General features: G+C 47.2%; 1 protein-coding gene across 5 annotated transcripts in view; it reads right to left on the bottom strand.

Moving 5' to 3' along the window:
- ACADSB (acyl-CoA dehydrogenase short/branched chain) overlaps positions 1 to 14,060 on the bottom strand; it is a 40,269-nt gene that overhangs the window by 26,087 nt on the left and 122 nt on the right. The window contains exons 1-2 of one of the 5 annotated variants that reach the window (XM_053668572.1): positions 13,784 to 13,941; positions 8,389 to 8,548 (exon numbers count right to left, since the gene is read on the bottom strand). The exons of 1 other annotated variant lie outside the window; for it this stretch is intronic. Coding sequence is in view for 2 of the 4 variants with exons in the window: in XM_053668571.1 (XP_053524546.1) it covers positions 13,784 to 13,825 (42 nt within the window). In the remaining 2 variants the exon portion in view is untranslated. Of the gene's footprint in view, positions 1 to 8,388; positions 8,549 to 13,783; positions 13,942 to 14,060 lie in introns of those variants that run through there. 3 more of the 5 variants (XM_053668574.1, XM_053668571.1, XM_037159223.2) reach the window with 3 other exon arrangements.

The raw sequence follows: 14,060 nt of genomic DNA, 5'->3' as shown, positions 1-14,060 counted from the left end.
CACTTTTCCCTGCAGGGGTGTGTGTGGGACTCCCTTCCAGCATCACAGCACTGTGACTGGGCGCTGGTGACCGTGATGAACCCGACTCGCACTCCGCAGGACGTGCTCCCTCACTCACAGTCGGTACACAGGTCTGCTGACACGGCCCCCAAGGGAAGCACTGATGGATTCGAGGTCAGTGCCTGGGTGCAGTTCTTCTGACTTCACTCTACAGTACCCAGTGTTGGGGCAGAAAAACAATTTTCCTTCTACCCTTAAAGTTCTTCTGGCTGGTCTAATCATCAAGTTGCCACGAGACAGATTATCAGGAGAAAAACAAAAGAAAGCTTAATAACACATACACGTCCTGTATACTCGGCAGAGACTCAGGAACCTGGAGCAACCTGCCAAAATGGCAGAAGCCATCGTCCGTCAGGGGTGGCAAGCCAGTTATGGGAGGTGACCAGGAAAAGCACCGCACACAGGATGACATTGCTGTGCAGATTTAACTTTTCCGTGTAAGGAATATCCAAACCAGTAACAATTTTTATTACGAGTTTATTTGAGCCACACTGACAACTGCCTGGAAGCAAAATCTTAACGGACTGAGAAGTGCTATGGAAAAGAACGGCAGTTTCACCGCTTATTTTATATAAATCAGCATCAAAGGGGAAGATGTAAGGAGGTTACACGAAATCCACTGGCGATGGATTAGGGAGGGGGAAGAAAGCAGAGTGGGGAGATCTCCGGGATTGGATAAAAAGCAAAACCAACAGACAGGTTTCCTTTTAAGTAGGCGGGTATAGGATAGTTAGCAGTTAACAATGAACTGGTAACAATGACAATGAGAGGCTCAGTGGGCTCCCGCTCCGGTGGGAAATTGTGCCCTCAGGGGTCTGGAAAAAGGAAATTACCCTGACGTCCCAAAGGCCTCTTATCTGCCCAAACGCTAAGAGACAATATGCCCTCCCCAGGCTGCTCCGTTGGCTGCGGCATCTTCCCGGAGGGGGTTCGCAGAGACGGCCCCAAGCTTCTCTCTTACATCATCAATATTTCTCTCTCTCTCAAATCGGTAAATGTATCTTCCAGTGAGGGTTTAAAAGAAAAGACAGTAGGTGGGCTCAGTTCAGTGAAAGATCGACCTTTCTCGAGAAAGATACCAGCCTACTTCAGGACTCACTCTGAGCTAGAAAGTTTTAATCCGGTCACCTGAGGTCTGAGTTAGTCAGACTACCACGCAGGCCTCCCCTGGGCTTGTCGGGTTGAGTGCGTGGCCCCTTTTCCATCCACAAAGCCCAGGCCCTCTCCACTAAGAGTGAAGGCCAGCCTGGCACGGTGAGGGGGAGACCGTGACAAAGGTCATCATCTTTGACTTGGTTGTCAGAGCTTCTCCCATGCCCGCTGTCTCTTCAAGTCAAATCAGACTACAATAATCCCGATGTCAAAGAACTATATATTGTGGGGGCAAACTCTGCTCCCCTTCACCATAGTTAACCAGCTGTTAGTGAGTAAGAGACAAAGGGAATCAATTGGACATTGACTTTTATAACCTGGTGAGCAGAGGCCTGTTTGCTTCGCCAGGAAGTTACAGTTCACACTCAGGGGATCCCCCTTCTGGTATCAGATGATTGGGGGAGGGGGTGGTGCAGGGGTCGGTGCCCGTCAGCTTAACCCGGGAAAGGGATCATTGGCTGGGGGGTGGACCCATCAAAAGCCCATAAAAAGCTTGAGAAGCAGATTGGTTATTTTGAAAAAACTCCTGGTTACAACCCCAGGGAACAAAGACTCGATCAATTCCTCCCCCACCCCCCACCTCTCTGTGACTTGCACTGCCCCCACTCATTTGTGCTGGGGACCACACGCAACCACGTGGGTCTCACAGACGCGTGGGTGCACATCAGGCACCAAAGGACTCAGCTTTACCGTGACACAGAAACTGTGGACGCCAGCCCTTGTTTTGGCCTCGCCGAAGACATGGTTGGCCTTCTTCCACGGCGGGACAGGTGACGATGGGACACTGGACACCCAGGGGCAGCCTTCCACCAGAATAAACCTTGCCACACCACAATCTCCCCCGCGTGGGTCCGAAACGCTTTTCTCACAAGTCTGAATTCCGCTGGCAACATTTGTGTCTGAAACTTCTTCCCTTCCCCCACCCCCATCAGTGTGGCTGATTGACCTGCAATGATCCAGAGATTAATGCCAACGTTTGGGGTTTCCACATCCACACTCGATTCCGACACCGGCTCAGCGTCCTACCATTCAGCCCAACTTCGACACTGCCCACCTGGAGGCAGCGTCGGATCCGTCCTGTGGGTTAGAGGCTCAGTCCCACAAGAATCCCCCCCGCTTCAGACGCCAATCACAAGTCCAGGTTGTCACCCGCGCTCCTAACCACCACTGTAGACCAGAGGTTCTCACGACCCACTTCCCCAGTTTGCTCAATCTGCTCCAGCAGTTCACAGAGCTCCAAAAAGCACTTTACTAAATGGAGGATGGTGCGCAGGTACACACACTGGAAACAGGGCTCAGTGTCCTTGTCGCTCTGAGGCGCCACCTCCTTCCCCCAGCACAGCTAGGTGTCCACCAGCCCAGGAGCTCTCCAAAGTGTCCTTCTGGGTTACACTGAGTCACCCAGAAGGTTACAAAGTGTCCCAACGGGTTACATTGTCAGAGACTTCGTTACACTGACAATTGTACTGTTAGGATGAAACTGTGGGGCACTCCTCATGATAGATATGGGGATCTCTCTCTAGTATTTATGCACTTTTTCTATGAACCTAATTACATATTTCAAGTCAGAAAGTTTCTAAAAATTGTGAAAAATTATATACATGGAGCCTCTTTAAAATGGAGTTGGAACCACAGCCCAGAGGAACTGCTTTGTAGGTCTTACTCCCCAGTTCTTTGTGCTGAAACGGGGCCAAAGAACTCTGGAATGGGCAAAAGCAGCGCTGTGTCCCAAACAGCTGTGTGCAAGGCTAACGGGAGAGCAGCAATGCCCACCTGGCTGAAAATTAAAGACACTCTTTAGAGTCAGCATCGTTGCCAGCTTATTCGCACCTATAGACATTCTTCCCTTAGCCTAGTAACCCCATGGACATTCCTTCCTCAGTCAGGAAATTGTTCTCCTTCCTTCCTGCCTCCTCACCTCCTTCTCTGACCTATTAGGGCCTCTGTCTGAATCAGTGCTTCTCGAACAGCTGTTCTTCTGGGTTGCCAGCGCTTGCTGCTTCTCGCTCTGTCCTTTGGTTGTTAGGTTAACAAAATGAAATAAAAAACACTTCGATGAGTAGCTTTTGACGTACGTTGCTTCACACCTGTGCACTCTACCTGTAAAACCATCTGGAAGTGGGAGTTGTGTCCAGGGGCAAAATGAATTCAAAATTCTGATAAATTTTCCCAAATTGTCTTTTGCAGCAGTAGAAACTTTTTTTAAATCCTCACCCAAGGACATTTTTTCATTGCTTGTAGAGAGAGAGACATCAACGTGAGGATGTGAGAACATCCACTGGCTGTCTCCTGCATGTGCCGGGACTGGGGAGCAGACGCGCAGCCTTTCAGCCTATGGACAACTCTCCAAACAACTGAGCCACATGGGCCAGGGCATGCAGCAGTTAAACCATCCTAACTCCCCCAGTAAGTGATTAACCTGCCTGTTTTCTGACAAGGGCAAAATTCTGAAATACTCTCCATTAAATTACAGTGAGAGAAAGAGTTGTTTGTCTGTTAATGGCTTCAGACCAGCTAACAAAAGACTGTTTCTATTCTTTCCACTTCCTGTTGGGACTCCGATTAACTTCCAGGTGGTTATTTTCCAGCAGGCACGGCTCACTCCAGGAGCGCAGGCTGGGAGACTGCACGCCAGCCAATCCACACGAGCAAACATTTCTCCCACCCCTTTGCCTATGGCTCACCAGAAATCCTTCCAGACTACCTCCCTCCCCACCCCCGACCCCACTAGAAGTATCAAAATGCTGGGAAACTTTAGGGGGATGGACTGGCCATGCTGCTGGTGGTATAGATTTCATGCTCCAAGACCAGTCTTCTTGGCTAGCATTCTAGCTTGGAAAAGACATACTTTCCAAAAAGACCAGACGTAGAATTTTCGTTTAATGTTCCCTACAACCTTGTCAAAGCAGCTTGCCAGGTAATATTTGTTTCTGCACCCACATGATCACAATGTACTCATCTGTATTTCTCTGGAGATTGGGCACCTTTTCATATGCTTAAGAACCATCTTGACTCTTTCCTATTTACTGTTAGTTCATATCCTTTGCCCATTTTCCTATTCAATTTCTTTCTCTTAGTAAATTCTAGGAGCTCTGCATAAATTAAGGAAATTAGCTCTTTAGTGCTAGGAGTTTGCTATTCGTCTTGGCTTATAGTTTGTTTTATAATGCAAATGTTTTTGATTTTTATGTTGTCAAAATCAATCCTTAGAGATGACATCCAGCTTTTAATTAAAATGACCTTCCTTACTCTAAGATAATAAAGGGGTTTGCCCAGGTGGCATTATCTGCATTCATGGTCTCCATTTAATGTGATTGTTTAGACTGGCTAAAGATAATGGATGCATGAACAAATTTACCTTTTTTCCTAAGTCCTTGTTGACTTATTGACTCCACAAAGATCATACAATGATTCTAAGCTAAATGATTATAGTGCTCACCCTTGGGAAGCATTTTGATGGTATTTGTAGGTCCTCTTTCACTGATTCAACGTTAGGGACTAAGGAAAGGTAAAACAATATTATTTAATGATATAGTTCAATGTGTATGCCACTTAAAAGAAGATTCTTTTAACTCAAATAATCGGGATAGCTTATTCTCCAATCTTGCTGGAAATTAAAGAATGTTTTAAAAGTAAATTAACAGTGAGATATAATTACACACCATCAATAGAATGGCTAAAATTTAAAAAATGATCATGCAAACCACTGGCATGGGTGAGGAGGAACTGGACTGCATGGGCAGCTGGCAGGACTATAAAATGATAGAGGCACCCTGGAAAACAGTTTAACAGTTTCAGTAATCTTACTCCTGGGTATTTATCCGAAAGACATGAAAACTTAAGTTGAAACCAAAGCCAGTAACAGAAACGTTCACAGTAGCTTTATTCATAATGGTCAAAAACTGGAAACCGACTTCCGCCAAGATGGAGGAATAGGTGGATATGCCGTGCCTTCTCACACAACCAAGTTTGGGGACAACTAAATATTAGCATCAGAAAACACAACCAGAACACGGAAAATTGAACTTTTTGGAAGTCCATTAACAACAAATTCTTCAGCCCGACCGGTAAGGGGCGAAACCGGCGTCTCGTGAGGGGTTGCACAGGAGGACTGAGTCGGACCCAGACGCACGGGTTCCAAACGCAGGATTGGACCTAGTGAGCGACTGAGCAACCCACCGGGTGAGCGACTGCAGAGGAGACAGTGGGGAGGCGGTGCTGCATGTTGACTGCGGTTGCCTATTTGCGGGCGAGCGGACAGGCGAGGGAGTGGGCGGTTGGACCGGGGCCCAGCGTCCCCGCGGCAAGCGGCGGTAGAGGGCGCCGCCATTTCCCCGCTCTGACCACGCCCCCACATACAGCGTCACAACCCAGCGACCTGGGAGTCCAAGGCGCCGCTTCTCACATTTAAAGGGCCAGAACAGACCAAAAATGTCGCAGGAAGACCTCAAAGCCCCAGAGATAAATCTAAGCGACGAAGAAATAGCAAAACTCTCAGACGCACAGTTTAAAACACTGATCATCAGGATCCTCACAGATCTGGTTGATTATAGCCACAAATTAGAGAAACATATGAAGGCTAAACTAATGGAAATGAATGGAATTCCACAGGAAACCCATAGTGTTGAAAAGGAAACTGGGACTCAAATCAATGGAGTGGACCAGAAGAAAGCAAATAATGGCCAAACAGAAAAGAGTCAAGAAGCAAGAATTCAAAAAAATGAGGAGAGACTTAGGAACCTCCAGGACATCTTTAAACGCTCCAATATCCGAATTATAGGGGTACCAGAAGGGGGAAAGACACAACCACCAGTGGAAAACTTATTTGAACAAATAATAAAAGAAAATTTCCCCAATCTGGCGAAGGAAATAGACTTCCAAGAAATCCAAGAAGCTCAGAGAGTACCAAAAAAGTTGGACTCAAGAAGAAACACACCAAGGCACATCGTAATTACATTAGCCAAAATAAAATGAAGGAGAGAATCCTAGAAGCAGCAAGAGCTAAGGGGACAATCACCTACAAAGGAGTCCCCATCAGACTGTCAGCAGATTTCTCAAAAGAGACCTTACAGGCAAGAAGGGGCTGGAAAGAAATATTCCAAGTCATGAAATCTAAAGACCTACAACCAAGATTGCTCTATCCAGCAAAACTTTCATTTAGAATGGAAGGACAGATAAGGTGCTTCTCAGATAAGATCAAATTCAAGGAGTTCATCATCACCAAGCCCTTATTATATGAAATGTTAAAGGGACTTATCTAAGAAAAAGAAGTTAAAGAAACATGAACAGTGAAAGAACAACAAGCTCACAGTTATTAACAACCACACCTAAAACGAAAGCAAACTAAAAGAACAGCTAGATCAGGAGTGGAAACATAGAAATGAAGATCTCAAGGAGGGTTAGCAACAGGGGAGTGGGAGGAGGAGATGGGGGGAGAAGGTACAGAAAATAAGTAGCATAGACAGTAGATAGAAAATAGATGGGGGGGGGCAAGAATAGCATGGGAAATATAGAACCTAAAGGACTTGAGACACATGGACATAAACTAAAGGGGGGTAATGGTGGGGATGGGGGGGGCAGGGTGGAGGGGAATGAAGGGGGGAATAGAACAACTGTAACAGCATAATCAATTTTAAAAAATTTTTTAAAAAAAAGAAATGCAAAAAAAAACACAAAAAAACTGGACACCGGATGTCTTTCAGCGCCTGAAGAGTTAAGCGCCCGCGGCACATCCCTGGCACATCCCTATCGTGGTGTGTGGACCCTGGTGCCTTGGAATTGGCACAAAGGTTACTTTAGGCTGAAGACAGACGAGATTCGACAGATGCAGAAATGTCTTCTGGGAGTCTCCCTTCTCCACTAAAAGCAGCAATTTCTGGGAAATGAGGCCACCACAGACTCCCCCTCGGGGGAGTTTTATGGAAAGGCCACTCACACCCGAACAGAAAACCATGGCCAACTGGAGCTCAGGTCCCACGTTAATCCCCCCTCTGCTCTGCCTTCTTCAGCATCCACCCTCGTGCTCTCCCCAAAGGCTCAGATTTGTCCTCTTGTTTCATTCCCTTAGAGCCCCATGCCCATCTGTGATGGCTCTGGCTACCACCTACTATCTCTCTAATATTTATACATAAATGCATATTAAAACTTCCAGTTATAAGTTTTACTCACACTCTTCCAAGTCCAAAATAGAATTAATCATGTTCCTCTGCTGCCCCTAAACTACTTACCCTCCAGGGGTCCCGTAGGGGAACTCACTGAGATGCAGTATGGCCCCAGCAGCAAAGGCATCTGGGAAATGCTAGACTCTTAACTCTGTAGCTTCAGGCTCTGCTGACTGCCCAGGAAACTGGAATGTTCCCCCCACCCTCAGAAGGCGGCTAATGAATGTACAGAGTGTGCTAATTGCCCAAAGTTATCTGTTAACTGAGGAATGTGTTTTCTTTCTGGTGTCCTACGCCGATCCCCCACCTATAAAAAAGAGCCCCTGTCCTGGGAGGGCTATGGGCTCTTCCCTGCTGGCCACCACTGGGAGCAGCTACCTTGCTTGTATATCTAAGTCTCTCCTTTTAAAGCTCTTATGAATTTGCATAAGGCTACATGTCAGTTCTTTGGAACTGGTCCTGAATTTCGACCTTTGGGGCTTTCCCCCAACGTGTCCCAATCTTTGCCCATCGCTAAGCCATTCCATTTCGATTCCTCCATTTTGAGATCATTTCAAGTCTTCCTCTACTCATGGGTCTTCCTTTCTAAGCATCAGTGGCATTACCCTAGTTGAATGCTTTGTCCCACCACAGGTGCACTTTTTAAATGGCCTAAGTGGTATCTGTGATACCGGCTCCTCCTGCAAGCTACCGACCATCTGATCTTGTGAAAGCCCTTTGGCAAAAAGCACCTCAATATCTCAATGGCTCTCAGAACCTTGTAGATCAATTTCTATAGTCAACAAACTGGGTGTGGCAACTAGTATGTCGACAATGAGTTTTCTACAGGAGTACGAGGAGAAAGGCCACCCTTCCCAACCCCATAAAGCACACTGAGAGCACAGGTCGACACCTGGTTCTCAAATGGGGACAGGATTTTGCCTCCAGGCACACTTCTCAATGACTGCAGACATCTCTGGTCATTCACTCACAAGTGCTGAGTCCGGGCCCTACACTGTGCAGGGCAGGGTCTCACCACGGACAATTCTCTGGCCTGCAAGGTTCACGGGGCCACGGTCAAGAAAGCCCGGTCCAGCACTTAGGAAACAAGGAATCAAGGCAACAGGAACCCACGATGGGGCCAGTGTGCCGAAGAGAACAGTTCTGACATGTCCCTGAGGTTAGACTGCAGCAGGCTGGAGAGAGAAAAAAAGAACAGTCAGTGGCTGAGGGGCAGCGGACAAGACGGTTCACATTCCTGAGCGGACACTGGCCGAGTTAACTTCAGGCAGCTGTCCCCAGGATGAGTATCTGAAAGAGAATAGCCAGGTGTCACGGAGCCGCCGAAGTTTCCAGCCCCTCGTCCATCCACAGGAGCAAACGGGACTCTGCTCCTGCTCTGGAAGTAGCTCACTTCCCCTTTTCCCACTCCCACCCCATCATCTGTAGCCAATGTAAATTCTTTCAAAACAACTTCCATCATTCTTCCCCCAAACAAAATGTACAGAAGTTCTTGTCAACTCCAGGAAGGGTGACTTGTTACCTTTTCCACCTGGCCTGCTGTTGGTTTATGACTTTACACCCCAGGACCTGGTCCTTTAACTTGCTAGCAATGGCCCATAATCCGTTTTTTTTTAAAGGCTTTTGGCAGTGAAAGTTAGTTTTCTTTTGCAGGGCAAAGGCCCTTAGAGAAAGAGGAAAGACACTAATGACTGCCAGAGAAGATCTTGATGGTGACTTGGACTTCTTGAAACCAGAAAGAAGGGTGGGAAAGAAAACTGTATTTGCAATAGCAAAGAAACATGGACTTTTCTGTATAATGAGTACTAATGTTACAGAACGTTCGGACCGTTGGTGAACAAAAGGGTTGTGACCTAGGACTGTGGGCAGCACTCGCTGATACAGGGACAAGTACAGACCTAACCCCTTAGTATGACAGGAGCTGCCACTTTGTTGGAAACAGCTCTGCCTGGTTTCAGGAGTTGTAACCGCCCCCCATGGCTAAGGCTGAGTGAGCAACCTTTGGACAGTGAGACACTAAGGAGACAAAGCTTATCTCCCTGGCAGGAGCGCTGCTTCTGCTTCATCCATCTCTGCCCCCAACGCTTGGTCCGTTAGTCAATGATGGGTACAACCCCTCAGAGGGGGGGCAACCTAAGCCAGACACGATCACTTGGGAGACCCTCAAGGAAGGACTTGAGTGGGAACTGCAGCAAAGAAGGGTGATGGACCCTCACCCCCGGCTATTCGGACAAGCCCGAGTCCCCATTTCCGTGTGGGAGAAGCACTTTCTGGCTCTAAGCCACTTAAGCCTCAAAACCTATGACAGGGAGGGCGGTGCAGTTCTCCTCCGGCTAGAGCAGGTTCCAGGGTGATCGGGTATAAGAAAGAATTCCTAAAGCCCTGTGAAGCCTGCTTTGCTAAGAGTGCTTTCATTCATATGATTAGGGTCCAAGCAGGAAATGAATATGTCTCCCAAAGTTTTTGCAACCCCCTTACCTGACAGACACTGACTCAGATTAAGCCCTCAGATTTCTTTGAAATGCTATATATTGTTTGATCCCTGCATGACATTGATTGATGAACTTTACCTGTATTCCTGTGTATTACGAATCTAATAAAAGCCATTGAGAAGGGGTTCTTGGTCCTTCTCCTGTGAGCGATTGACCACTTCTCCTCCCCAAGCAGATCATGTCTTGGTAGTTTTATTTTCATCTGTGGCGGACGGGGGCACTTGTGGGTAAAGTTTCCCCCACACCACTTGAATCCATTCCATCGCCCCACAAACTCGTTACACCCACTGCCCTGGCACGATGATTTCTTGGGTGTATTCCTACCTTCCCACTTTTGCTGACACATGTCCTTGACCTGGAATCTCCTCTGCTCTTTAACCTAAATCTAAGCCATCTCTTCCTTTGCTGCTCAGTTCAAGCCTCACCTCATTTATGCACACCTGTTCATACTACCAATATTTATTTAGCATTAGCAATTCACTGTCTTCTGTCCCAATATGTATTTCTTCACATATATACCCTGTCTCCCCAATTAGAAATGCAATTTCCTTGAGGTTATGAACCCCATTGTAAATGTATAGATCTCTAAGACTGATCAGAATACCAGTGTACTTTGCAGTGAGCAAAGACACTCACCACTCCAGAGTTGCTGGTAATGGGTTCTGCCTATATTAACAGCTAGCGTTTGCTGAGTATTGACAATGTGCCAGAGCTGTCCTAAGCACTTAACATCTCATATCTCATTTAACACTGCTGTTATCCCCACTTTGCAGAAAAAGGAACAGATGCTCAGAGGCAGGCAGTAGCTTGTGTAAGGTCGTCCTCCCAAGAGGTAGCAGAGGATTCAAACTCAAGTGGCCTGACTTCAGAATCTCTGTTTAATCACACATGAAGTTTCTGTTTAGCTACCAAGCTCTCTCCGCCCAGATGAGAAACATGCACAAAAAGAGTACTGCTGACTTCCAGTAGCACAAAGCTGAACAAGATTTACATCTAGTCTAGCAGTTAGAGGAACAGACAGTCCTGTACAGCAGTGGTCCCCAACTTTTTTGGCACCAGGGACCTGATTCCTGGAAGCCGGGTGGGTGGGGGGAGGGTCGGGCAAGAGGCAACCCTGTTTGGTTCTGGAGCAGGGGTGGGGGCATGGGACAGGAGGTGGAGAGAAGCTCTTGGAACCTGTTCCTGTATAGAATGAACTGAACAAGGAATTTCCTTAAGGATACTTTTCAAGAAGGACCTCTTGAAAAGTATCAAGCTGCCTAAAATGCTTTGACACCACTGGCTGACTAGAAGGACAATTCCCCACAAACTGGGTTTTCCAAACAAAATGCATACACAGGTAAGTTCTAATCTTCAGGAACAGAAAGATCTGAGAAGGAAGCATGGGCTAAGTGCCAGTGTTACCACCTGATGTTTGTGCAACAAGAGGATATTGAACATGGCCTCTCTGTTCCTCGTCTGGGAGAAGAAGTCACTAACACCTTCTTTACGGGGTTCACATAAGGAATAAATGGGGCAGTGGGCACACAGTGTTGCCCCTGGTCCGCAGTAGATACTCACTACATGCTGACTCTCCATTATTCTTTGCACAGGGACAAAATTAGCCTTACCTTGCATTTCTCTGCCCTCCAGACCACTTCCTATGATAGCAATCTAACTAAATCATGGCTATAATTACGTAACTCCAAGGCTCAAAACCTTCCATGCCTTTTCACAACCCAAAGGAATGTAAGGAATCCAAAATTCCTTAAAATGACCCTATCCCTTTTCACATCAGTGTTCTCCCCCACTCCCTTTCCCCTCCTAAAATCCAAACCCAGCTTCCAAAGAGCCTGTCCCTCCTATGAACCCCTAGGCAGATCCTGGAGCCCTTAGAATTTGTATGACATCTAAATGCTATCAGGGTGGTTGGATACAGTTTTAATCTCTCTACTGAAAGATAAACTTATAGGTAAGTGTTTGGGGTCTTTGTTATACCTGTGGTAACACCCAATGCCTCATGCCTGGCAATAATAAGAGCTGATATTGAAGAACACTGGGCACCACTTTAAGTACCTCACTTGCACATATAAATTCATTTAATCTTCACAACAACCCTATGGGTACAGGTACAGATCAGGAAACTAAGACCCAAAGAGGTTAAGTAACTTGCCCAAGATTATACTACTAGGAAGTGAGAGAGCCTGGGTTTGAACCCAAGCAATCAGACTGCAGAACCCACATTCCTTCCAGTAAATGTCCACTATGCTGCAGTCACCAGCCCATCAGTTACATTACCTAAAACATGTAAAAGTGCTTTAAAAACTATGAAGAATAATAAGCCGCCACAAAAGCACCGAATGCAAACAAAACAGGTCTCTGGTATCTCTAAGGAAGGGGAGCAGGCATGAATGCACGAAGGTTAAGTTAAGAATCAGACCAGAGTTGGAACAACAGCTGTTAGTTTCTAGTTGCGTGACTTTAAGCAAGACACTTAATCTTATTCAGCTGCAGGCTCTGCACCTGAAAAATTAAACTACTTTTTAGGATGGTTGTGAGAATTAAATAAATGATGCAAAGAGTCAAATCTGTGAAACCCAGGCAATTTCCTTTGCCAAACTATTAAAAAACAATTATAAAATAAGCCCTAGCTGGTGTGGCTCAGTGGATTGAGTGCCTGCCTGAAAACAGAAATATCACTGGTTCCATTCCCAGTCAGGGCACATGCCTGCAACCCAGCTGGGGGCTAAGAGGCAACTATTGATGTATTTCTCACACATGGATGTTTGTCTCCCTCTCTTTCTCCTTCCCTTCCTCTCTGTCTAAAAGTAAATAATAAAAAACAATTTAAAAGAGTATTATGTAGGAACCATAATGACATGCTTTTTTTTTCTTTGCAACAAAATGCTAACATTATTGGACTAATTTTTTAAAATACCCCAGGGATGTAAATATCAAATAACTTTAATTATCGCTAATTAAACAAAAAGGAATCCTGCCTCTGGGCAGCAGTTGAAGAGCCTTTAACTCATTAAGCAAATAAAAAGAAATATAAAAAATAAACAGTCGGCATCGGGAAAGGTCCCAAGGACGTGTACTGACAAAGGGGAACGAATCCGAATGCCTGGGGCTCTGGAAAGCGTGCCACAGAGAGAGCGCAGGGCTGAAGAAAGTGGGGCTGTTTAATGAAAAAGGACGCAGACACGACAACTGTTCAAGAATCAACGCAGGTCCAGAGAGCTGAATTAAGGTGGCTATTTCCAGCAGCCGGGTTTCAGCTCCAGTTCGAGGAAGCCGGGAGAGCTCCCCGCGCCATGAAGACCCCATGCATTAAGATGCTCAGGCACCAGCCACGAGATAAGGACCAAAGGGAGTTCTCTTCTTGGTCGCTAAGTGCGACCGACCTACTTCGAGGTCCCTTCCTAATTATGCCTCAGGACCGCAGAAGGGAGGACCGGGAAACACTCTGCCCGGAACTGTGCCTACATTTTAACGATCTTTTTTTTGGAGGGGAGGGGAAATGAAATTTATAACCTTTGGGTAGAGGTGGCATCGAAGAGGTCGCATCTCTGCAAAATATCTTTAAAGATCCGAGACTTGGTGGGTCACCGGGCCCGATAATAATCTGCAAAGGACATCTTGCAGAGGCGGCTCTCCGACACTACGCAAGGTGCTTGCTCCGCAAAGGAAGCTTCTAGGCCAGCCCCTAGCCCCCTTCTCACCAGCTGCCACTTCCAACCCGCCTTAAAGAAGAGTAGGCCGGCTCAGCCGGAGGTCTGGAGGGAGGTCGCGGTCGCGGTCGCGGTCGCGGTCAGCTCGCAGTGAGACTGGGCGCGCGAAGAGACGGCACCCCAATCCCGTTAGAAGACTGCGGCCAGGGCCAAGGATGTCCCGGGCTCCTAGCACGTCCCCCGCCAGCAAACTCGCCAGCACACTCACCAGCGCGCTGCCACGCAGCAGCCGAACCACCGCTCCCTCCATCTGTGCCGCTGGTCGAACGGCGTCGCAGGGTGAGCGAAAGCCTTCCAGTAAATTTCGCGGCCGCTAGCCAGCTCCCCGACTTTGATCCAGGACCACGCCCACTCCGTGCCTACACCCGCCCACTTCGTACCCGCCTACCCGCACTCTGACCACGCCCTCTCGCGCCTACGGAACCCTAAGAAAGACAAAAGCCTCTTTTCCGCTTTTGCGCTACTCTTTGCTCACGCGAGACTTG

Source organism: Artibeus jamaicensis, unplaced genomic scaffold (genome assembly GCF_021234435.1).
Source record: "Artibeus jamaicensis isolate MK-2021 breed Jamaican fruit bat unplaced genomic scaffold, CSHL_Jam_final contig_490, whole genome shotgun sequence".
Classification (NCBI taxonomy): Eukaryota; Metazoa; Chordata; class Mammalia; order Chiroptera; family Phyllostomidae; genus Artibeus; species Artibeus jamaicensis.
This window is presented reverse-complemented; position numbering and strand designations above follow the sequence as displayed.